At 40.3% G+C, this 24,489-nt stretch overlaps 1 protein-coding gene across 5 annotated transcripts in view; it reads left to right on the forward strand.

The window, feature by feature from the left end:
- The first annotated feature begins 527 nt into the window (after positions 1-527).
- The window catches only part of etnppl (ethanolamine-phosphate phospho-lyase), a 34,802-nt gene continuing 10,840 nt past the window's right edge, over positions 528-24,489 (forward strand). Inside the window, exons 1-7 of one of the 5 annotated variants that reach the window (XM_038975472.1) lie at positions 528-1,469; positions 2,227-2,345; positions 3,414-3,573; positions 8,294-8,368; positions 8,847-8,940; positions 11,887-12,003; positions 21,291-21,373. In XM_038975472.1, the coding sequence (XP_038831400.1) occupies positions 1,411-1,469; positions 2,227-2,345; positions 3,414-3,573; positions 8,294-8,368; positions 8,847-8,940; positions 11,887-12,003; positions 21,291-21,373 (707 nt within the window). In that variant the 5' untranslated portion in view covers positions 528-1,410. The remainder of the gene's footprint in view (positions 1,470-2,226; positions 2,346-3,413; positions 3,574-8,293; positions 8,369-8,846; positions 8,941-11,886; positions 12,004-21,290; positions 21,374-24,489) is intronic. The other 4 variants (XM_038975471.1, XM_038975469.1, XM_038975468.1 and 1 more) reach the window with 4 other exon arrangements.

Consider the following 24,489-nt stretch of genomic DNA (forward strand, 5'->3'; position numbering starts at 1 on the left):
AGTGACGTCTCCGATTGAAACGCTATTAGCGCGCACCACCTCTAACTAGCTAGCCATTTCACATCGGTTACACTGGCTTGCTAGCTAAGATTTTGAAAGTATGATGTTGACACGATCAGTCCAATCAAAGCTACGGTAGATATAATGTGATTTGATGTTGTTTTATCTGTGGCCAATGACCTTGAACCTTCTTGGATGGGCCCTTCTAATGTAACTCTATGGCAGCACCCAAGGGTCTTGAATTTGCGAACTCTACCCGTAGATTTTGCGGCGACGTAGTGTCCCCATGAGTGACAGAACACTGAGCCAATCATGGCGCAACTAGAGAACATTACCAACCCCTACGCTGCGTATTTTCCGCTGGCTGCCCCACCACAGAAAGCACTGAGCTAGGCTGAAACACCTGCATTTTGGAGCTGCCTTACTCAAGAAAGCAAAATAGAGACCAAGTTTTTATGTGGCTTTATTTTTTATATATATTTTTTAAAACATTTTGCAAACTGATATGTGTCACGTATTAATGACAAAATAACATGCAAAACAGCTAAACAGCTAAACAGGTGGGGCTCTGCCCGGAATGACGGGTTGCCACTGCACATAATACAACACAGAAAAATCTTTGATAAACAATGTTAATCTTACCAACGATGGCCTTCAGTGTTCTTATATCGATGGCATCCTTGGCAACAGGTCAAAAGAGGTAAGTAGAATGGGTAAGTATATGAATATGAACATACTGTACATTTGCATTCAAACACACATACTCATGAGCTAGAATGACGAAACAGAGGCTACATAGCTACATTTCAATGGGACTAGCAAACAGCAACCAACAATCCTGTTTTGTCTTCTTCTGAGGTCAGGAAAAGCCGATGTAGTCTGGCTGTAGTGTTGTGACTACTTATTTATGATCAATATCAAGTATTACAAACTCTACCTGATTACTATTGAAAAGCCTGTGTAGTAAAGCTGTAATGTTTTGACTACTTATTTACTACCGACATCAAGTAGTAAAAATCTCTACCTGAATATTAAAACTTCTGTTTTCCTATTGAACACTACCAAACTCTACTTGTGTATCTTGAGTAGTGCATCAACTACACATTCACTACACAATCCCTACACGTTTTTTCATAGTCACTACTGCACGAATAGGTTTCGTGTTGTAATTCAGTACTTTTTCAAGAGTTATAGGCAAATCATGCGTCACCAGCTGTGACTTGCGGTCAGTGTCCTTGCATTGTCGTTTTCACAGCAGAAATGAAAATGTGTCTAGAGGGCAGTATTGGGCTGCAAATCCGTGTGCGTGCGTGTGCCTGCGCGGGTCCGTTGCAACGCAATTTCTGGACTGACAAAACGGAGATAAATGAGGGACAACTGTTCATTATCTCTGAATGAAAGAACGTCAGGATGACAGCAGAAATGTTTCCTAAGGAGAAGACCATTGATCTTCGGAAAAAGCACATTGGGTAAGACATCGATTTTTTTTATAGCCTGTAGGCTACTGTGTTTAATACTGAAATGTCTTCCAAATTCTGCACTGGTTGCTGAGACTATAAGAAAGTATTTTAAATGTAATTACAATAAAGCTATATCACAGGTACTTTCTATTTCGGGAACATTCAAATAATGCATGTACTTTTTATCGAATGTGTATGCCATAAGTAATGCCTGACAGAGAACGTTGAGTCCTTTCTCAAATCGAGAGTTAACGTTACCGACATGCCACACAATAACTTGAGATACGTGTCATCTCTTGTCTCAAACCAGAAGTGAAAGAACATGGTCTAACTGAAATAGGATACTTTTTTAAGTTCCCTTCTTTTCTACACAACAATTATATTTTACTTAAAAGGTATAGGTTATCGTGACTTTATGCGCGCTATTAGCAACGGTAATGATGCTCTTTTATTATATAAGCTGACAGGGAAGCCTAAGGATAGTGGTTGGCTATGCATTATTTTGAGACCAACATAAGTAACCTTATTCATTTTACTGAATTGCATTTCGAATAAAGAAGGTTCTTTTTGTTAAAGACAACAAGTCAGTCTTAGTATATTTGCCTCCTATATGTAAGTACACTTATTTCTAGTTATGCCTAGATTTCTTGCCCTTTATGGCACAGGAGGTAGTGAGTGCACATTTCCCTGCAACCAAGAACCACAATGACCACCATGACCACCAATTGCCACAGTATCAATATATTAAGACTCAGTTCTCTTTCAGTCCATCATGTAAGGTGTTCTTCAGCCACGATCCCATCAAGATTGTGCGAGCCAAAGGCCAGTACATGTATGACGAGAATGGTGTGCGATACTTGGACTGCATCAACAACGTTGCACATGGTGAGCGCTGGCACAAACACATTATTCACTTACATAGACAGTGACATCACACACTCACCGCAGTGATTTTAGTGTAGAACATGATATGGTCACAGGATCTGATGGAGAAACTGACAGATGTATTGCACACTAAGTTTGCTAGCTTTTGAGTGATTAAACCCAATAGAAATTCATGTACAGTACCAGTCAAAAGTTTGGACACACCTACTCATTCCAGGATTTGTCTTTATTTTTACTATTTTCTACATTGTAGAATAATAGTGAAGACATCAAAACTATTAAATAACACATATGGAATCATGTAGTAACCAAAAAAGTTTTAAAGAAATCAAAATAGGCAAAGAGTTCAAATAAGCAAAGAGAAACGACAGTCCCATCATTACTTGAAAACATGAAGGTCAGTCAATACGGAAAATGTCAAGAACTATGAAAGTTTCGTTAAGTGCAGTTGCAAAAACCATCAAGCGCTATAATATGGACTTGTTCTTTTACCAAATAGGGCTATCTTCTATATGCCAACCCTACCTTGTCACAACACAACTGATTGGCTCAAAAGCATTAAGGAAAGAAATTCCACAAATGTACTTTTAATAAGGCACACCTGTTAATTGAAATGCCTTCCAGGTGACTACCTCATGAAGCTGGTTGAGAGAATGCCAAGTGTGGAAAGCTGTCATCAAGGAAAAGGGTGGCTACTTTGAAGAATCTCAAATATAAAATATATTTTGATTTGTTTAATACTTTTTTGTTTACTACATGATTCTATATGTGTTATTTAATAGTTTTGATGTCTTCACTACTATTCTACAATGTAGAAAATAGTAAAAATAAAGAAAAGCCCTTGATTGAGTAGGTATGTCCAAACTTTTGACTGGTACTGTATTTCCATGCAAGAGCAACACAATGACATTTTGTAAAGTATTACCCCTTTCCCTCATCACTACCTAATATCAGGAAGCCAACACTTCTGCAGCCCAGCAGAATGATACAAAAAATTGGACTGATTCCAATTGTATGATTGTCATTAACTTGAACACCAATTCTATGGTTGTGTGCTTGACTCCCCAGTGGGTCACAGTCACCCAATGGTGGTGAAGGCTGGGGCTGAACAGATGGAGCTACTGAATACTAACTCACGCTTCCTGCATGATAACCTTGTCCAGTACGCCCAGAGGCTGCAGGCTACTCTACCTGAAAAGCTCTCTGTCTGCTACTTTGTCAACTCAGGGTATGTACATGGTCATTTCAGTCGATGATTTTAACCAGTGCCTTCAGAAAGTGCTCCTGAGTGTCGCAGCGGTCTAAGGCACTGCATCTTAGTGCTTGAGGTGTCACTACAGACACCCTGGTTTGAATCCAGGCTGTATCACAACCGGCCGTGATTGGGAGTCCCATAGGGTGGCACACAATTGGGCCGGTGTAGGCAGTCATTGTAAATAAGAATTTGTTCTTAACTGACTTGCCTAGTTAAATTAAATTTAAAAAAAGACTATTAACAACCCTTGCCCTTTTCCAATTGTTGTGTTACAGCCTGAATTTAAAATGGATTAAAATGGATTTGTTTGTCACTAGCCTACACACAATACCCCATCATGTCAAAGTGAAACTATGTTTTTCCAAATTTTTCTAAATTCATTAAAATTGAAAAGTCAATAAGTATTTAACCCCTTCATTATGGCAAGCCTAAATAAGTTCAGGGGTAAACATTTGCTTAACAAGTCACATAATAAGTTGCATGAACTCACTCTGTGTGCAATAATATTGTTTAACAGGATTTTTGGATGACTACCTCACCTCTGTACCCCACACATACAATTATCTGTATAATCCCTCAGTCGAGCAATTAATTTCAAACACAGATTAAACCACAAAGACCAGAGAGATTTTCCAATGCCTCGCAAAGAAGGGCACCTATTGGTACAGCAGATGGGTAAAAATGAAAAAAGCAGACATTGAATATCCCTTTGAGCATGGTGAAGTTATTAATTACACTTTGGATGGTGTATCAATACACTTAGTCACTATAAAGATACAGGCGTCCTTCCTACCCCATTTGCCGGAGAGGAAGGAAACCGCTCAGGGATTTCAAAATGAGGCAAATGGTGACTTTAAAATAGTTACAAGGTTAAATGGTTGTGATAGGAGAAAACTTAGGATGGATCAACAACATTGTAGATACTCCACAATACTAACTAATTGACAAAGTTAAAAGAAGGAAGCCTGTACAGAATAAAAATATTCCCAAACATGCCTCCTTCTTGTAATAAGTCACTAAAGTAAAACGGCAAAAAATGTGGCAAAGAAATTAACTTTATTTCCTGAATACAAAGTGTTATCTTCAGAGCAAATCCAACACAACACATCACTGAGTACTACTCTTCATATTTTCAAGCATAGTGTTTGCTGCATCATGTTATGTCTATGCTTGTTAATGATTGGGGGGGGGGGGGGGTTAGGATAAAAAAATAAACGGAATGGAGCTAAGCACAGGCAAAATCCTAGAGGAAAACCTGGTTCAGTCTGCTTTCCACCAGTCACTGGGAGATGAATTCACCTTTCAGCAGGACAATAAATAAAACACAAGGCCAAATCTATACTGGAGTTGCTTACCAAGAAGACAGTGAATGTTCCGGAGTGGCCGAGTTACAGGTTTTACTTAAATCTACAACCTGAAAATGGTTGTCAATGATTAACAACTAATTTGACAGAGCTTGAAGAATTTAGAAAATAATAATGGCAACAATTTCTAAAAACATGTTTTCACTTTGTAATTATGTGGTATTGTCTGTAGATGGGTTAGGGAAAGGAAATCTATGTAATATATTTGGAATTCAAGCTGTAACACAGCAAAATGTGGAATAAGTCAAGGTATATGAATACTTTCTGAAAGCACTGTATATCTCTGCAGGTGATCTTTCTATCTGGTCATAATCACTGATATAGATCCCCCTCCACCCTCTGGTGGTATGGATAACTTATTATTATGTCTCCAGAGAAACCTATATTCAAATAAAGGTCCTATCTATCAAATGACTAAAGTGGAATTAGGTGTTTTTGGCTGCGGTCAAAATGACCCCAAAGGACTTTTTAAAAAGTCCATATTGGGCTCCCGAGTGGCGCAGTGGTTCAAGGCACTGCAAGAGGTGTCACTACAGACCCTGGTTCAATTCCAGGCTGTATCACAATCAGCCGTGATTGGGAGTCCCATAGGGCGGCGCAGAATTGGCCCAGCGTCGTCCCGGCTGGGGTAGACCGTCATTGTAAATAAGTATTTGTTCTTATTTGACTTGCCTAGTTACATTAAATAAAAATATTGGTACAGAAACACTAAACAATTATTTTGATTTATGAAGAACAAGTTGATTGACAAAGTCATGAAACATTGGAGCAGTTTAATAAACCACCATTCAGCTATGATAACAAAATGCCTCTGGGGTCAAAATGATAGCATGAGGGTGGTTTGTGAACACAAACATTGTATCTACTTCTTGTGAACAATTACCATTTTTTGCATCAAGAGCTCAGCTCAATAACAGATAAGCACTGAGCCAAAGATAAAAGAATTTGCAAACACTCACTGGCATTTTGAAATATGGCATTACCATTACAAAAATCAAGGTTTCTCAAACTCTGTCCAAAGTTACAGTAACATGTGTGTGTAAACAGGCAGATAGATAGAGACAGACATACAGACAGACTGAAAGACAGAGTTTAGCAGGACTGAACATCACAGAGAAAGGGAAAAGGATAGAGAAGCCAACCCGTGCAGATCTTCTATGAGGTCTGGAACAGTGTCAAGTCCCAGCTATGGGCTTTGGAATGTACACACGTGCAATGTTAAGGACACCTCTCAGAACTGGTCTAGACACCGGGTCCTTACACGTGACAGGTAGGGACAACCTGTTATTCTGCAACACAAAAAAGACCTTTGACCTGTATTCATAACAAAGTACAGAGTAAAAAAGAAAAACTTTGAAACTGATACTTTGATGTTTTCTGATTTTAGGTTAAACAACACTCTTTTTGCTCCAAGGCAAAACCATGTTTGAATAATGCCGCGTTCATGTGCTAGTCTGAACTAGGAAACTCGTACATGTCTGGTTTGCTAACTGTTTGTAGTTATACAACGTTCAACCAGTTAGCAAGTCGGAAATGTCAGTTTCTCCAGAGTTTTGACGAGCACGTGAATGAGTCATTGGTATCCAGTTGAGTTTCTTTTACTTCTACACAGTAAATATTGCTTTATTGATTGAATGAATCTAAGCACATATCCCTAGTGAAAATTTGGTTTTGCTTGCTAAACTTTCACAAACTGGCTTTGACTTGGCAAAAATCTCAAGAAGCACTAGATGGAGAACCAGTGCCAGAACTCTGCTACCTCATATCCACATGTAATTGCTACATAGTGATATCAATTACAGACAGCATATTTTGTCAGTCGTTTTTAAGATTAGACATTGTGGTGGACAAGGCTGCTATTTGTGTATCAAGATTATGTTAAACCCAGCAACATGGTCAGAAGATGCATGTGAGTGTTAATAGTACCCAGCTGTACAAAAAAGCTTTTGCTCTAATGATACAATGTTTCTATCTGTCATTTGTTATAACAAAACCACAATGTAAACATAAATTAGGATTTATTTTACATCTATATGGTTTATATGCATCTAAAGCTGTTATGTTTTAATGTCCCATTTGACTTTCCTGTGTTTTATGTACAGTAATTATCCATACTATGAGGTTGGATTAATACTGTGAAATGTAGAAAATTATGAATTACACATTTTAGTGTAAGAGCTGTTTGAATAGACTGCCTGATATTTCAGCCAGTTTTGGTGGGATGGAGTTTTGGCCTGCCTGGTGACACCACCAGGTGGTAAATTAGTTAAAAGACCAATAAGAAAGAGTGTTCCAAATCTCTCAGCCAAGATCAGCTCGTTTTCAGTTTTCCCCTCCCCACACAGACCACTCCCAGCTAAATTCTTGCTTGAGAAATTGCTCTTTGCTAAGAAGCTGTTTTTGGACATTTTTGGAAACTTGAATTGAAAACAAGCATATTTTTTTGATATTGAGATAAAAGTTTGATATTAAGATTTTTAAAAACTGCTTCATTGGACCTTTAAGCCAATTTCCTGCAATTCTACAATTTATCTATGTAGCTGAGAGAATTTGACTATTTTAAAGCAAATTTCATGAGATTTTACATATTCTGCCATGGAGCTGAGAGAAAATGTAAAAAAAACAAACATTTGGTCATTTAGCAGACACTCTTATCCAGAGCAATTTACAGGAGCAATTAGTGCCTTGCTTGAGGGCACAGACCGATTTTTCACAGAGTGGGCTCAGTGATTCAAACCAGCAACCTTTCCATTACTGGCCCAAGACTCTTAACCACTGAACCACCCATGTTGCAATTTTAAAGCACATTTCCTGCAATTCTATGCATTTTGCTATGGCTAATGCTGTGTTCTTATGCTCAAGCATAATAACCAAATCAAAACTGCTAAATTCATTGTTTTGGGAATTTTGAATTCTAGCTTTTATTTTGGTGATTGTTAGTTCTCAAAGATGATATTATAAAAAATATATAGGTCTATTATATTTTATACATACTTTATATCTGGTTTTAGTTTAAGTTTACACTGAAACACATTTCCATCCCAAAAATGTATAAAAAATAATATTATAATATTTTTTTTTACATTGTTTGTAAAAAATGCTTAGGTGGCCCGCCCAAATATTACAATGACAGAAAAATCTCTGTAATGCGAAGATGGTATGGTTATCCAATAATTTGCAACAATAGATGGCCATTCTATCCCTTTATGCAGGGCTGTTAAATATAAACTCGTGTTCCTCTTAAACTCTTAACTGTGATATCCAGGGCCAAGCCTGTGTATTCTGTGGTGACTGTGTAACTGAAGTGAACTTTACCCTTTGAACTTCAGCTCTGAAGCCAACGACCTGGCGCTCAGACTGGCCTGGGAGTACACAGGCCACAAAGACGTCATAACGTTGGACAAGTAAGTCAACACTGTGGGTGTAGGCATTTGTGTTTGCGGCAAGGGAAAAGTTTGCACCTGTTATATTATAGGGAGAATAAAACATAAAAGAACAGAAGGTAAAATTAAAACCAGGATCTGATCTTAATGTAAAGAAGAAGTGTAAATACAGAGTTTAAAACGTTGTCTCTCTCCAATAATAACATCTGCATACTTTGCACAGTTGCAAATTCTTTGTAAGTTGTTCTCTCTAGAGCAGTAAAAACACTAACTAACCCAGACTCGTCTTAGATAATATGCCATCTGGTCCAAATGTTAATTATTCTGCTAACGTGATTTTTTGTGTGCCCTAAATGTGCATATGTGTTAGAGAATTCTATGATCAATGTTCACTTATAACACATCATTAACCGAATTTACTCTAGATTTCATTGAGAATCTGGTATTTCATCTGTCACCATCAGTGTTTTCACATTTTTCCATGTTCCTCTATTTGCAGTGCATATCACGGCCATGTGTCATCGCTCATTAACATCAGCCCTTATAAATTTCACCAGCTGGCCAATGCAGAGCAGAGCAAATCTGTTCACGTGGTGAGTATCCCTGTCCGTCTGCCACCGCAGAATGAAAACATCATGACTCAACGTGCTCCATTGGATTTGACAGGGTAGTGTGTGAAACAGGCATAGTGAAGTAGGAAGCAATCCCACAGGTCATGTTCCTGTTCTTATTCTGATAAGATACATACTGTTTTAAGGCGCCATTTCTCTTTGATGCAGCGATAAAGTGGCATAGTGTGTTCCTAAGATCAGTCACCTGTTTCCCTTGATGTTATAGATGAAGTCTGATGTGGCTGGTTGTAGAATATCCTCCTATAATGTTACATGCTACGTGAACTAAATCAGCCTGTCTCACCACTTTATATGGATTATTAATGTGGGTTGATATGAGAAATCGTCTCACTAAACTGAGAACCGGAACATCGAGCAACACTTATTTTCAACCGCAAGATAGAATATGTACATACTGTATCTCAAGTTTGTACTAATTTAATTACTTACCAACTCAAATTTGTAGCTTGCTTGTTTAACAGTATGGTCTCAGTTCTGTTTGAGCCATCACGAGTTGACATCATAGCACAAACAGATCTGGAACCACGCTAATGTTTGAATAGCCTACCCAGGAGTGAAAGTAAGCCGGTCCGGTACGGGTTTACCGGCAAAATAAATTGTGGGTGTACATCATACCGGTAAAACATGAGCGTATCACAAGAATTGAAACAAAGATGGCAAGAAATCTGTAGGCTATTACACCATCATTTATCATTACCACCTAATGGGTGGTATACGCTCCAAAATGCGGTGTGGTTCAAGGTGAACAATCCAATTTTGCCAAGACAGAGAGGACTGGCTGGCACCAAGACGCACATAGGCGCACACAGCAGTGGACGCATCAATCAATTCAGGCTACAAGTGTGCCTAATGGCAATCGCCAAATGTCATTTCACTTTTTGGTGTCTCTTTCCATTCAGCAAATGGCAGGTGCACAGTGAACTGTTTTAGATAGTGGAATTATTTTAGAGTGGTGAATGTTCGCAGGTTGCCTACTTTTTTAAGTGATTTGTTTGACAATTAGATGAAAACATCATGCCTGGTTGTGTTTATGCCACATTAATAGTTATACATTTTTACAGCTAAATGACATGTCTTTAAAAAAAAAAACTGTACATGCACACATACAGTTCATAAGTTTACTTACACTTTAGGTTACATACACTTGTTTTTCAACCACTCCATAAATTTCTTGTTAACAAACTATTGTTTTGGCAAGTCGGTTAGGACATTTACTTTGTGCATGACACAAGTAATTTTTCCAACAATTGTTTAGACAGATTATTTCACTTATAATTCACTGTATCACAATTCCAGTGGGTCAGAAGTTTACATACACTAAGTTGACTGTGTCTTTAAACAGCTTGGAAAATTCCAGAAAAGAATGTCATGGCTTTAGAAGCTTCTGATAGGCTAATTTACATAATTTGAGTCAATTGGAGGTGTACCTGTGGATGTATTTCAAGGCCTACCTTCAGACTCAGTGCCTCTTTGCTTGACATCATGGGAAAATCAAAAATAAATCAGCCAAGACCTCAGAAAAAAAATTGTAGACCTCCACAAGTCTGGTTCATCCTTGGGAGCAATTTCCAAACGCCTGAAGGTACCACGTTCATCTGTACAAACAAAAGTACGCAAGTAAACACCATGGAACCACGCAGCCGTCATACCGCTCAGGAAGGAGATGCGTTCTGTCTCCTAGAAATCAACGTACTTTGGTGCGAAAAGTGCAAATCAATCCCCGAACAACAGCAAAGGACCTTGTGAAGATGCTGGAGGAAACCGGTACAAAAGTATCTATATCCACAGTAAAACCAGTCCTATATCAACATAACCTGAAAGGCCGCTCAGCAAGGAAGAAGCCACGGCTCCAAAACCACCATAAAAAAGAAAGCCAGACTACGGTTTGCAACTGCACATGGGGACGAAGATCGTACTTTTTGGAGAAATGTCCTCTGGTCTGATGAAACAAAAATAGAACTGTTTGGTCATAATGACCATCGTTATGTTAGGAGGAAAAAGGGGGAGGCTTGCAAGCCGAAGAACACCATCCCAACTGTGAAGCACGGGGGTGGCAGCATCATGTTGTGGGGGTGCTTTGCTGTAGGAGGGACTGGTGCACTTCACAAAATAGATGGCATCATGAGGCAGGAAAATGATGTGGATATATTGAAGCAACATCTCAAGACATCAGTCAGGAAGTTAAAGCTTGTTCGCAAATGGGTCTTCCAAATGGACAATGACCCCAAGCACACTTCCAAAGTTGTGGCAAAATGGCTTAAGGACAACCAAGTCAAGGTATTGGAGTGGCCATCACAAAGCCCTGACCTCAATCCCATAGAAAATGTGTGGGCAGAACTGAAAAGGCGTGTGCGAGCAAGGAGTCCTACAAACCTGACTCAGTTACACCAGCTCTGTCAGGAGGAATGGGCCAAAATTCACCCAATTTATTGTGGGAAGCTTGTGGAAGGCTACCCGAAACGTTTGACCCAAGTTAAACAATTTAAAGGCAATGCTACCAAATACTAATTGAGTTTAAGTAAACTTCTGACCCACTGGGAATGTGATGAAAGAAATAAAAGCTGAAATAAATCATTCTCTCTACTATTATTCTGACATTTCACGTTCTTAAAATAAAGTGGTGAATCCTAACTGACCTAAAACAGGGAATTTTTACTGGGATTAAATGTCAGGAATTGTGAAAAACTGACTTTAAATGTATTTGGCTAAACTTCCGACTTCAACTGTCGGAGTTCCAATACCGGGAAGAAATTAAATCTACTCTCACCCCTGAGCACTATGCTGCTGTATGCTAGATCCAAGCATCCCTAAATTCATTGCTCTTTAGACTGATTGCTCAGATGGCTTTTCACATGCTGTGCTTTTTTGAAATATGTTCCAACTGTGTTCTTTCACCCCTTCACCTAGGCTCTGAGCCCTGACCTCTACAGAGGCAACTATAGACAAGACCATCCAGACCCCGCCACAGCATATGCCGATGACGTCAACAATCTTATACAGAAAGCCCATGAGAAAGGACACAAGGTACAAAATAAAAATGGTGTCGTATTCTGGGTTACCTAACCTAGAGAATCTGATGCCTACAAATAGGGCTGGGCGATGTGGACTAAAAATAATTTCACAATTTTGTCAAATTTATGGGCGATTCACGATATGAATTTTAAAAAATGTAACGTTTTCTCTAAATAAGCTTTGACGCAAAACATTAAGTCAGTACACTGCATGTAAAATTATACCTAGGCTAAAATATATCCTTTCCACAACCATAAGACCCACTAATAATTTAATTATTTAATCAAAATAGTTTAACCTGCTTTTTTGCAATAATCACTGATCTAACTTTCAAGTCTGTCTATGAAAATGCCATTTCTGTTAGAAATCTAACCAGAACCATGCACAATGCACTTCCTGTAGCAGGCATTATAGAAAATTAACACAGATATCATAAACAATCTCTCAAGTACAAGCCCACGTGCTAGTGAGTAGCCAGCTAATCTTTATATTTAAAGTCAACTTGTATCTATTTGCTTGCTAACAAGGTATAACAGTTGAACTGTTATGAGTACACCCTCCTGTCCGTCTCCAACTGTTTGAACAACATAGCCCGCTCACTTTGTTAAGATAAGTTGCCTACCTGGTTATAATGCTTATTTTTCAGAATGAGAACAAGTTTCCAATTCCTGATATAAATGCATCTTTAAATGCTCATTGCGCATTCATAAAACACAGAGTAAACAGCTAGCACATGACAGTCTGTGGCTAAAATGCTACTAGCAGTGAGCATACATTTTCCACAATCATGTTCATTGATACTCTCGTTATAGTGTACCACAGTATGAGTCATAATACCCATAAAACCTAGCGGTCAAACAGGGAAATGGTTCTAATCGTTTTTCCACCATTAATTTTTCCCATAAGGGATTTTAGAAACATTTAAAATAAGGGCTGTGTTCCGTGTAGACTTAACCTGGCGTGACATTTTGATAACCGTGTAAATCTCTCTAGGACAAGGTGACTTATCAATATATTTGCCTGTATTTTGCCCCCCAAAATGAATTAGCTGCTAATGTAGTTATCATAAATAACTACAAATGCCATGACGATCTGGACGAGACTGCAGAATCTAGGCTAAAGCAAAGAATCTCTGGATGAACTATCTGATGTTACCTAAATGTAGTAATTAATACATTGGCTACACTTCTTTAAATAGACAATTCTGTGAACTGTCATGTGCAAGTTTTAAATTGACACAATACCTATTAGCAAAGGTGTCAGCTAGAGATGACGTGCAGGAGCTTGCAGGGATTTGTAGTTTTGCATGATGTCTACTTTGATGCTAATTAGCATTTTCAAATCTGTAAATAGAGCCAAATACAGTATACAATGCTTTTGGAAAGTATTCAGACCCCTTGACTTTTTCCACATTTTGTTACCTTACAGCCTTATTATAAAATGGATTAAATAAATAAAAATGCTCAGCAATCTACACACAATGCCCCATAATGACAAAGCGAAAACAGGTTTCTAGAAATGTTTGCACATTTATAAAAAAATACAAAACAGAAATACCTTATTTACATAAGTATTCAGACCCTTTGCTATGAGACTCAAAATTGAGCTCATGTGCATCCTGTTTCCATTGATCATCCTTAGAGATGTTTCTACAACTTGATTGGAGTCCACCTGTGGTAAATTGAATGATATCACATTTACATACAGTACCAGTCAAAATGTTGGACACACCTACTCAGTCCAGAGTTTCTTTATTTTTACAATGTTCTACATTGTAGAATAATAGTGAAGACATCACAACTATGAAATAACACATATGGAATCATGTAGTAACCAAAAAAGTGTTTTATTTTATATTTGAGATTCTTCAAAGTAGCCACCCTTTGTCTTGATAAATGAATCACGCTTCACCATCTGGTAGTCAGACGGACGAATCTGGGTTTGGCGGATGCCAGGAGAACGTTACCTGCCCCAATGCATAGTGGCAACTGTAAAGTTTGGTGGAGGATAGATAATGGTTTGGGGCTGTTTTTCATGGTTCGGCTTGGCCCCTTAGTTCCAGCGAAAGGAAGTCTTAACACTACAGCATACAATGACATTCTAGACGATTCTGTGCTTCCAACTTTGTGGCAACAGTTTGGGGAAGGCCCTTTCCTGTTTAAGCATGACAATGCCCCCGTGCACAAAGCGAGGTCCATACAGAAATGGTTTGTCGAGATCGGTGTGGAATAACTTGACTGGCCTTCACAGAGCCCTGACCTCAACCCCATTAAACAACTTTGGGATGAATTGAAATGCCGAGCCCCAGGCTTAATCGCCCAACACCAGCAATAATTCAACATCTAGTGGAAAGCCTTCCCAGAAGAGTGGAGGCTGTTATAGCAGCAAAGGGGGGACCAACTCCATATTAATGCATATTAATGAGATTTTCGACGAGCAGGTGTCCACATATTTTTGGTCATGTAGTGTATATTGATAAAAGTCACCTAGACCACGAGAGATTTATATGTTTATCAAAACGTCACGCCAGGGTAAGCCTATACGAAATACAGCCCTTATTTGAAGTGTTTCTAAAATCCCCTGTGGGAAAAAATTATGGTGGAAAAACGATTAGAACAATTTCCCTGTTTGACCGCTAGGTTTTATGGGTATTATGACACCTCCACTTTGGGGCTCTATAGTAGGATCTGCTTTGTTTTACATTTTGGGAGTTGAGACATAAAAAGGGTATCGTTATAAAGGTTAAGTTTTCGTCTATTACAGTAAAATAAGTGTTTCTGTGTCCATATGACCGATTCTGTTGGACCAAACTTCAAATGCAAATATGAAGTTTAAACTGCTTGTTGTCAAAGAGAAAGATCTTTCGTCTTTGTTGTTGTGAGTGGCAGGGGGAGGGGCTTGGTGTTAGTGTGGGAAGGTGCACAGTCCAGATAGCACAGAAGGAGCGAAGGAGACGAGACCAAAAAGACAGAACGCTCATAAAAACAACAAAAAATTAAAACTTTGATTCTTGCGATACAGGAATTTGGAACATTGTGCTAAAACACATTCAAATGAATCTAATTAATGATATATATTTCCCAGCCCTACCTGCAAATCTACTGAATATATCTCATAATTATAAGCAGTAATTGCTGAACTTAAAGGCGTAATATGAAGATATCACTCCGCCAATGTCTGGTTGCTAAAATTCTAAAATGTTCGCCTAATTTCAGTTTATGTGGCAAAACAAGCAATGTTACTATTTATTTTTGTACCTTTATTTTAACAGGGAGTCCATTTGAGACCAAGGCCTCTTTTACAAGGGATTCCTGCATATACACAATTTACAATGAATAGTGTAAAGAATCATTGTACCAACTCTAAACCGCTGTGAAATATCTTTTCAATAGCCAATAATATCATATTTTCAGCTGTTTGAAGCTGGTGTACCAAACCGAAAGTAAAAATACACAAAAACGAAGCATAGAATGGATCTCTCTTATCAGACTTGCTTTCAATGAGAATGACTGATCTTTAACTCACATTTCTTTGTGAATGTGGTTGGGTCACGCACAAAGCTACATTTCACCCCTTTAATATTTGTGACTCACCACATGGATTCGGTCTTATGTAGCATAATGTGAAATTGTGTTTTTTTTACATTTGATAAAAGTAAAGACTAAGAGCTACAAAATGGTATATCATACACTGCATTTGAGGAACAATGGGAAAGTAATTATGCTTTGAAAGTTGATCAACTTGTAAACTCACTTTTGAGAAAATCACCTTTGAATGTTTTGGTATCTAGTGAAGAGCACTTCTTTGTCTACACCCATTCAGCATCGTTCACACCCTCTTAAGCTTTAGCCCCACCCATCTTGTTTCCCTCTCGGAGCGCACACTTGACACACTGACCGATGATTTGTTTACATCTGGATAACATGAAAACAGCCTAACCAGCTCTGCTGGAAACAATTTCATTACTCTTTTTTTTTTACATTTACTGACACCGGCCATATTCAATGGGTGTTGTACACACGTCACATAACGTTAGCTAACAAGCCAGCCAGCTAACGTTAGCTAGTTAAACAACAATGAACAAAGTTACAACAATGCCTAACATTAGGCTCTAACTAGAAAAGCAAATAGCTCTGGGAAACGAATAATAACCTCCGCTAAAGAGCCAGCATTGCTAACGTTAGCTAGCTAACTAACAGTACAGTTTAGCTTAAGACATATAGCAAGCTAGGTAAACAATGAACCAAGCTAGGTAAACAACGTTTAAGATCACACATGTCACCTAACGTTAGCTAACGAGCGAGCCAGCTAACGTTAGCTAGTTAAACAACCATGAACAAAGTGCCAACAATGCCTAACATTAGGCTCTTACTAGAAAAGCAAACGGCTCTGGGAAACAAATAATAACGTCAGCTAGGGAGCCAGCTACACTTTAGCTTGAAATGAAACCACTTTCTGTCAAAATTAAAAATGTGTAATATCTGAAAATGTAGCTAGCTAACGCTAGACTATCTTACCTGTATACATCATCATGCATGATGGATGTGTCTCCCTGTCAGGAATGCCATACCATGTTTGCCCTTAGTTTGAAGATGTAATCCGGAGACAGGTGTTTTCTCCATCTCTTTAGCTATCGTACTGTAATTCCACGGATTTCAAAACTTGATCCTCCAGAAAGTGGAGAGCAACAATTATGCAGCCCCACTACACAATACATTTTTTAAAAAGCCGTGTTCAACAGGATTACCAACACAGACTGGCGAGCTCAAATAGACAGAAGCCTTGAATATGGCAGACCAATTCGAACTCCTCTCTCGGCATGTCCAGCCCACTCATTATCTCAATCAATCATGGCTAGTGGGAAGGTTGCAACTTTTTCTGTGGCTTAACCAATAAGGCTTGCAATTTAGCAATTGTATTCGTATTTACAGATGGCATACAAGTTTGTAATTAAGGCACATGGAAGTTCACATGTTCCAGAAGGTATTTCTGCCAAAAAACGCATTTTGACCCAAAACATTTTTTACGTTCAAACGGCTCCCCTGTGAAGTTGTGACTTGTGACATACACCTAGTTTCCTGAATCGTGACCCACTACCTGGATTCGGTCCTATGTAGCAAAATTTGAAATTGTGAAAATGGTATATCATACACTGCAGTTGAGGAACAATGAGAAAGTCATTATTCTTTGAAAGTTACTGGAGACCTCTTCTTTGTCTACACTCATTCAGCTTTGTTCACACCCTCTAAAGCCCCACCCATTGCTTTAAGGATTCACAGTGTAGTAAACAACCAAAGATTTCAAGACTAAAAGTTGTGAAAGTAGTAGCAAAAATATGTATTACAAATAAACTTTATCTTGTCCTTGGCCTATATCGTAATCTGACTTTGGTGCAGGTCATTTTGTTCATCCCATTACCGTCTCTGGTAAACACACACTATATCAAATAAAATCTAAGTTTATTTGTCACATGAACAGGATACAGAAGGTGTAAACGGTACAGTGAAATGGTTACTTGCATAGTGGAGTCTTTTGTTTAGACATGTAGCTAGCTAGCTCGCTAAACAATGAACCACAATCTCGAATAGCGAGGCAGCCAACTAACTTTAGCTAGCTAGCTAACAGTACGCTTTAACTTGCAATTAAAACGACTTTCTGACTAAATTAGAAACGTATAACATCTGAAAGTGTAGCTAGATTCTTACCTGTAAACATGGATGAACGCTCCTACCTCTGTCATGGATGCCATGATTGCCTTTAGTTTGATGATGCAATCCGGAGACAGGTATTTTATACAACTGCCTTCTTTCTGTGTTCTCTTTGTGAACTCTCCGCATTTGGCAATCATCTCTCTGCTTCCACTGGGCATTCCACTGATTTCAAAACTCGGTCAACTTCTTCCGTGACAACGACACCGTTTATTCCCCACCATTGTCATCAGAAGACTCTACCATGTCAAATCAAATCCAATCAGTTTATTTGTCACTTGCGCTGAATACAACAGGTGTAGACCTTACAGTGAAATGCTTACTTACAGGCTCTAACCAATAGTGCAAAAAAGGTATTAGGTGAACAATGGGTAGGTAAAGAAATAAAACAACAGTAAAAAGACAGGCTATATACAGTAGCGAGGCTATAGAAGTAGCGAGGCTACATACAGACACCGGTTAGTCAGGCTGATTGAGGTAGTATGTACATGTAGATATGGTTAAAGTGACTATGCATATATGATGAACAGAGAGTAGCAGTAGTGTAAAAGAGGGGTTGGCGGGTGGTGGGTGGGACACAATGCAGATAGCCCGGTTAGCCAATGTGCGGGAGCACTGGTTGGTCGGCCCAATTGAGGTAGTATGTACATGAATGTATAGTTAAAGTGACTATGCATATATGATAAACAGAGAGTAGCAGCAGCGTAAAAAGAGGGGTTGGGGGGGGGCACACAATGCAAATAGTCCAGGTAGCCATTTGATTACCTGTTCAGGAGTCTTATGGCTTGGGGGTAAAAACTATTGAGAAGCCTTTTTGTCCTAGACTTGGCACTCCGGTACCGCTTGCCATGCGGTAGTAGAGAGAACAGTCTATGACTGGGGTCGCTGGGGTCTTTGACAATTTTTAGGGCCTTCCTCTGACACCACCTGGTGTAGAGGTCCTGGATGGCAGGCAGCTTAGCCCCAGTGATGTACTGGGCCGTACGCACTACCCTCTGTAGTGGCTTGCGGTCAGAGGCCGAGCAATTGCCGTACCAGGCTGTGATGCAACCAATCAGGATGCTCTTGATGTTGCAGCTGTAGAACCTTTTGAGGATCTCAGGACCCATGCCAAATCTTTTTAGTTTCCTGAGGGGGAATAGACTTTGTCGTGCCCTCTTCACGATTGTCTTGGTGTGTTTGGACCATTCTAGTTTGTTGTTGATGTGGACACCAAGGAACTTGAAGTTCTCAACCTGCTCCACTACAGCCCCATCGATGAGAATGGGGGCATGCTCGCTCCTTCTTTTCCTGTAGTCCATAATAATCTCCTTAGTCTTGGTTACGTTGAGGGAGAGGTTGTCTCTGACTTCCTCCCTATAGGCTGTCTCGTCGTTGTCGGTGATCAGGCCTACCACTGTTGTGTTGTCTGCAAACTTAATGATGGTGTTGGAGTCATGTGGCCATGCAGTCGTGGGTAAACAGGGAGTACAGGAGGGGACTGAGCACGCACCCCTGGGGAGCTCCAGTGTTGAGGATCAGCGTGGCAGATGTGTTGCTACCTACCCTCACCACCTGGGGGCTGCCCGTCTGGAAGTCCAGGATCCAGTTGCAGAGGGAGGTGTTTAGTCCCAGGATCCTTAGCTTAGTGATGAGCTTTGAGGGTACTATGGTGTTGAACGCTGAGCTGTAGTCAATGAATAGCATTCTCACATAAGTGTTCCTTTTGTCCAGGTGGGAAAGGGCAGTGTGGAGTGCAGTAGAGATTGCATCATCTGTGGATCTGTTTGGGCGGTATGCAAATTGGAGTGGGTCTAGGGTTTCTGGGATAATGGTGTTGATGTGAGCCATTACCAACCTTTCAAAGCACTTCATGGCTACAGACGTGAGTGCTACAGGTCTGTAGTCATTTAGGCTGGTTATCTTTGTGTTCTTGGGCACAGGGACTATGGTGGTCTGCTTGAAACATGTTGGTATTACAGACTCAATCAGGGACATGTTGAAAATGTCAGTGAAGACACCTGCCAGTTGCTCAGCACATGCACGGAGCACACGTCCTGGTAATCCGTCTGGCCCCGCAGCCTTGTGTATGTTGACCTGTTTAAATGTCTGGTTCAATGAAAATGTTTTTACCTAAATCAGGGATTTACTCATTGTCTGATTCATTTTCAGAGATAGTCAGCATGGCACGATCATCCTCCAGAAAGTAGTCCATCACAACTTTCTCCCACTGAGCTTTATTGATAGTGCTATTAACTTCAAGGCAGCAATGTTAAGAGCAGTAGCAAAACTTTGTAGGTTTTTCATGATATCTTTAAAACAAATCAGCAATAGACAGGATTATCCACACATACTTAGCAGCTCATGTTATAGACAGAAGCACGTTACATGGCAGACCGATCCGAACATCTCTCAGCATGTCCAGCCCATCCATTATCTCAGCCAATCATGGCTAGCGGGAAGGTTCCTGTATTTTTCCGTGGCTAAACCAACTAGGCTTGTTATTTAACAATTGTATTCGTATTTACAGATGGCATACAAGTTTGTTATTAAGGCATATAAAAGTTCACATGTTCCATCAGGCATTTCTGCCAGAAAACATATTTATATGCCTCTCCTGTGAAGTAGTGATGTGAGACATACACCGAGTTTCTTGAAACGGGTCACATTTATCTACAGTAGATGGCATTCTGTCTAGGCTTTAGGTACCTGTACAGAATGTCTGCAAGATGTGGTCTTCAAATCTGGACTGTACTTCTAAGTTCTTCTAATGTTTTGTAGTCCAGTGTTGATTTTCTTTACATAAAATAGCCTAACTATTTACCCATCACACGATGTAGAACATTGGAGGTGCTCAGTTCTGGTGAGCTCCTGCCTAAATCAAGAACTGCCCATACACAAAGGAAGTTGCCTGTTTTTGCCCGTTTTTCCCCCAACACAGGCAATAATAATTGTATCTTCCACCCCTCCTTCTTTTTTCCCTCCCGTCTTTCCTATCTCTTCTCTTGCTGTTTCTCCCACTCTCAGGTCAGGGCCGAGAATGGGCTGCATAGAGGAACTCCACAGATCTGCCTGTCCCCTGGTTACACTGATTTACAGGGGCTCTTGTGGGGCTTCCCAGGGCCAATGACACTGGCTGGCTTAACCCTCTGTTCCAGGAAAAACCTGGGAGATCCACAGCCAAATCCAATGGAAGGTCCCATCTTTACTTTCTGACATCAGTCATTCCCAGTTCAGTAGCAAGATGGAAATGATGGCAGCCCTAGAAGGCAAAGAGATGGAAATGGATGGATTACAATGCAGTTCTCCCAGAAGACAAAGCCAGCCTAATGGACCTTTTGCTGTATGATGCAGTCTCATCTTATCCCTTTAACCATATCTTTTTCATCTTGTTGCTATTGAGCTTTAAGGCTTAGTGAGATTGTTTTCTTCCTGGCTGGGAGTGGCTAAATGTTAGCCAAAAAGTGAGACTCCACTGTTATGAAAAAGGGGAGAGGAATTCACAGGTTCATAGACCTGGGACACTACCTGGGACAAGTCTTTCCCCTATCTGTATGTGTTGACATAAGGGGAGACATGGTGTTGGGTCTGATGTGCTCTTCTCTTGTGCAGGTTGCTGCTTTTATTGCAGAGTCGCTGCAGAGTTGTGGTGGGCAAGTCATCCCCCCTGCAGGCTACTTCCAGAAAGTGGCACAGTATGTACCAAGAGACTGCATTTACTCACTATAAGACCTAATTTACACCTGCTATTTTTGGATTGCGATTGGACCATTGCCACACTGAAATTGGGTGTTATAAGATGCATTGTGATCTGATTGGCAATCTTATAATTTTTTGGTGGGAATTGGCTAACATTTACATTTTTGTTATTTAGGAAAGAGCACAAGAGGCAACTTTTAATTTGATTTATTTTTGTGTTGCAAGTAAATACATTTGTTGTTTTGTAGCTGAAAAATTGCAGCAGTGTGTGTGTGTGCACGAGTACTTCCATACCTGTTACGAATCCCTTTGGCCCGACAGTCTAGGGGGGATGGTAATGGGACCCGTAACACAACTCATGCAAATTATAGTAGTGAAAACGTAACAGTGAGAACAAATAACACAGACAACTTAATTACCGTCAAACACTAAATGTTTATTTATAAACACACGGTAAATGGGGGGGGGGAAGCAGGAAAAGGGGCTGAGCGGGACCCAAGGAATGAAAGAATAATAATTCAAAAACACCCCTAAGCTAGACTAGCCTACTTCACAAACATCTAACTAACTAACCAAAAATACAGGGGGTGGTCCGCCCAGTTCTAACTAGTGTTTTTAACAATGTTTAACTACGGGTAGTGTAGCCCAAGGGCGACTTGTCTGGTTACCCCCTTTTCCCACCATCAAACAAACACTCAAACACCATAACCAAAACAATACTCACAGGTGGGGACAAAGTGACATGTAGCTGCAAAACACACAAGCGACCTACAGACAGAAGGCATGTTACAAAGAGATTGAGCTGGGGAGACAACAACTGACAGGGGTTTTAAACCAAGGGAAAGGGACTGTGATTGGGTAAGGGAAAAGGAGCAGGTGTCTTCCGATTAGCGACTGATTGATGACTGATTGGGGAATGATTATTGTCACCTGTGAGTAGGGGAGAAGGAGAGAAAAGAAATACACACAGAACACTTGTATCCGTAACACTCCCACCCTTAAAAGCGCAACCCTAGGGATTGCGAACACATTTACAAAACATACAAACATCATTATTTTTACACACGTGACAAAGCATCTGCTAATACATTTTCTGAACCCTTTTTGTGGCGGATCTCCAAATTATAATTTTGCACAATCAGGGCCCAACGCATTAGGCGCTGGTTCTGATTGTACATACGGTGGAGAAACACTAAGGGATTGTGGTCCGTATATACAATCACGGGTAGGGCACTGGAACCAATGTACACCTCAAAGTACTGCAGAGCCAACAACAAAGCAAGAGCTTCCTGTTCTATTGTGGCATAACTTGTCTGACATTTGTTAAACTTCCGAGAAAAATAACACACTGGATGATCCACTCCACGCTTGTCCTGCTGCAGTAGAACAGCACCAGCACCTCTGGCACTAGCATCTACCTCAAGTTGAAACGGTTTTTCAAAATCCGGAGCAGCAAGTACAGGGGTATTACACAAGAGGGCTTTCGCAGATTCAAAAGCTCTTTTACAATCCGGAGACCACACAAATGATTTAGCCGGACTGAGCAAATCGGTCAATGGAGCAACTACCGCAGAGAAATTTTGACAGAAACTACGGTAGTAGCCAACCATCCCTAAAAAGCGGCGTAGCTGTCGTCTAGTGGTAGGTGCGGGAAATGCAGTTATAGCCAAGACCTTGGCATCAACAGGGCGCACCTGTCCATGGCCGACCTCTTTGCCAAGATAAGTAACAGTAGCTTTTCCAAACTCGCACTTTGCCAAGTTCAGGGTTAGCGAAGCAGCTGCCAACCGTTCACATACTACCCTGAGAGAGTCAACATGATCTGACCACTCAGACGAATAAATCACCAGATCATCAAGATAAGCACTACAGTTGGGTACTCCAGCTAATACGGAGTTAACCAGTCGTTGGAAAGTGGCTGGTGCATTTCGCATCCCAAAAGCCATGACTGAGTACTGTAGGAAGTTGTCTGGGGTTACAAAGGCAGAAATCTCCGAAGCACGTGAAGTTAACGGAACCTGCCAGTAACCTTTTAAGAGGTCCAACTTAGTAACATACTTAGCAGCTCCAATAGTGTCGATACAGTCGTCCAGTCTGGGTAACGGGAACGAATCTGGCATTGTGACAGAATTAACCTTTCGATAATCCGTACATAACCTGGACGTACCATCAGGTTTAGGAACCAGAATGCAAGGAGAACTCCAAGGGCTTGAACTTGGCGTAGCCAGGTCATTCTCCAACAAATATGTCACTTCATCCCTCATTATCTTCCTTTTGGAAGCGTTGATACGATAGGGGTGTTGCTTGATAGGTGTAGCATTTCCAACATTAATGTCATGTTCCAACACGTTTGTGCGAGTAGGAACGTCATTAAAGAGACATGGAAAACTGTGTAGTAGCCTCACAACATCGTCGGCCTGTCCGTCCGTTAAATGAACCAGACCTGACTGGATAGACAACAGCATTTCTGAGTTGGGCAATCTAACGCACTGCTGCTGAGTACTGCGCAACTCTAATCCATCTCCCTCAACATTATCAATATGACAGTCCACTATCATAGCAGTAGAAGCAGTGGAGACAGCCGTACCTTCCTCTGTTTTTGAACTATCCACTTGGGTGATGGGTCGGGTGTGGTATGCTTTTAACATGTTAATGTGGCACACACGAGATTGGCGTTTTCTATCAGGCGTTTGAAGCACATAATCAGTTTCACTTAATTTCTTCTCAATGAAATAAGGACCAGAGAAACGAGCTGACAGTGAAGATCCTGGAACAGGCAATAACACCAGTACTTGGTCACCTGGCTGTAGTGGACGAGAAACAGCCTCTTTATCATAGTGTCTTTTCATGCTCCTTTGGGAGGAAGACAGAGCTTCCTTTGCAAGAGCACAGGCTTGGTGTAGGCGCTCCCGAAAGCGACTAACGTAGTCCAACACATTTTCATCTCCTGTACACAACTCTTGGGACAAAAACTGTTCTTTAAGAACTTTCATTGGTCCTCTCACTGTGTGACCAAACACTAGTTCAGCCGGGCTGAAACCTAGGGACTCCTGTACAGTTTCACGAGCAGCAAACAAAACTAGAGGAACTCCCTCATCCCAATCTTTCTCAG

The sequence above is a fragment of the Salvelinus namaycush genome, chromosome 36 (assembly GCF_016432855.1).
Source record: "Salvelinus namaycush isolate Seneca chromosome 36, SaNama_1.0, whole genome shotgun sequence".
In the NCBI taxonomy this organism is placed as follows: Eukaryota; Metazoa; Chordata; class Actinopteri; order Salmoniformes; family Salmonidae; genus Salvelinus; species Salvelinus namaycush.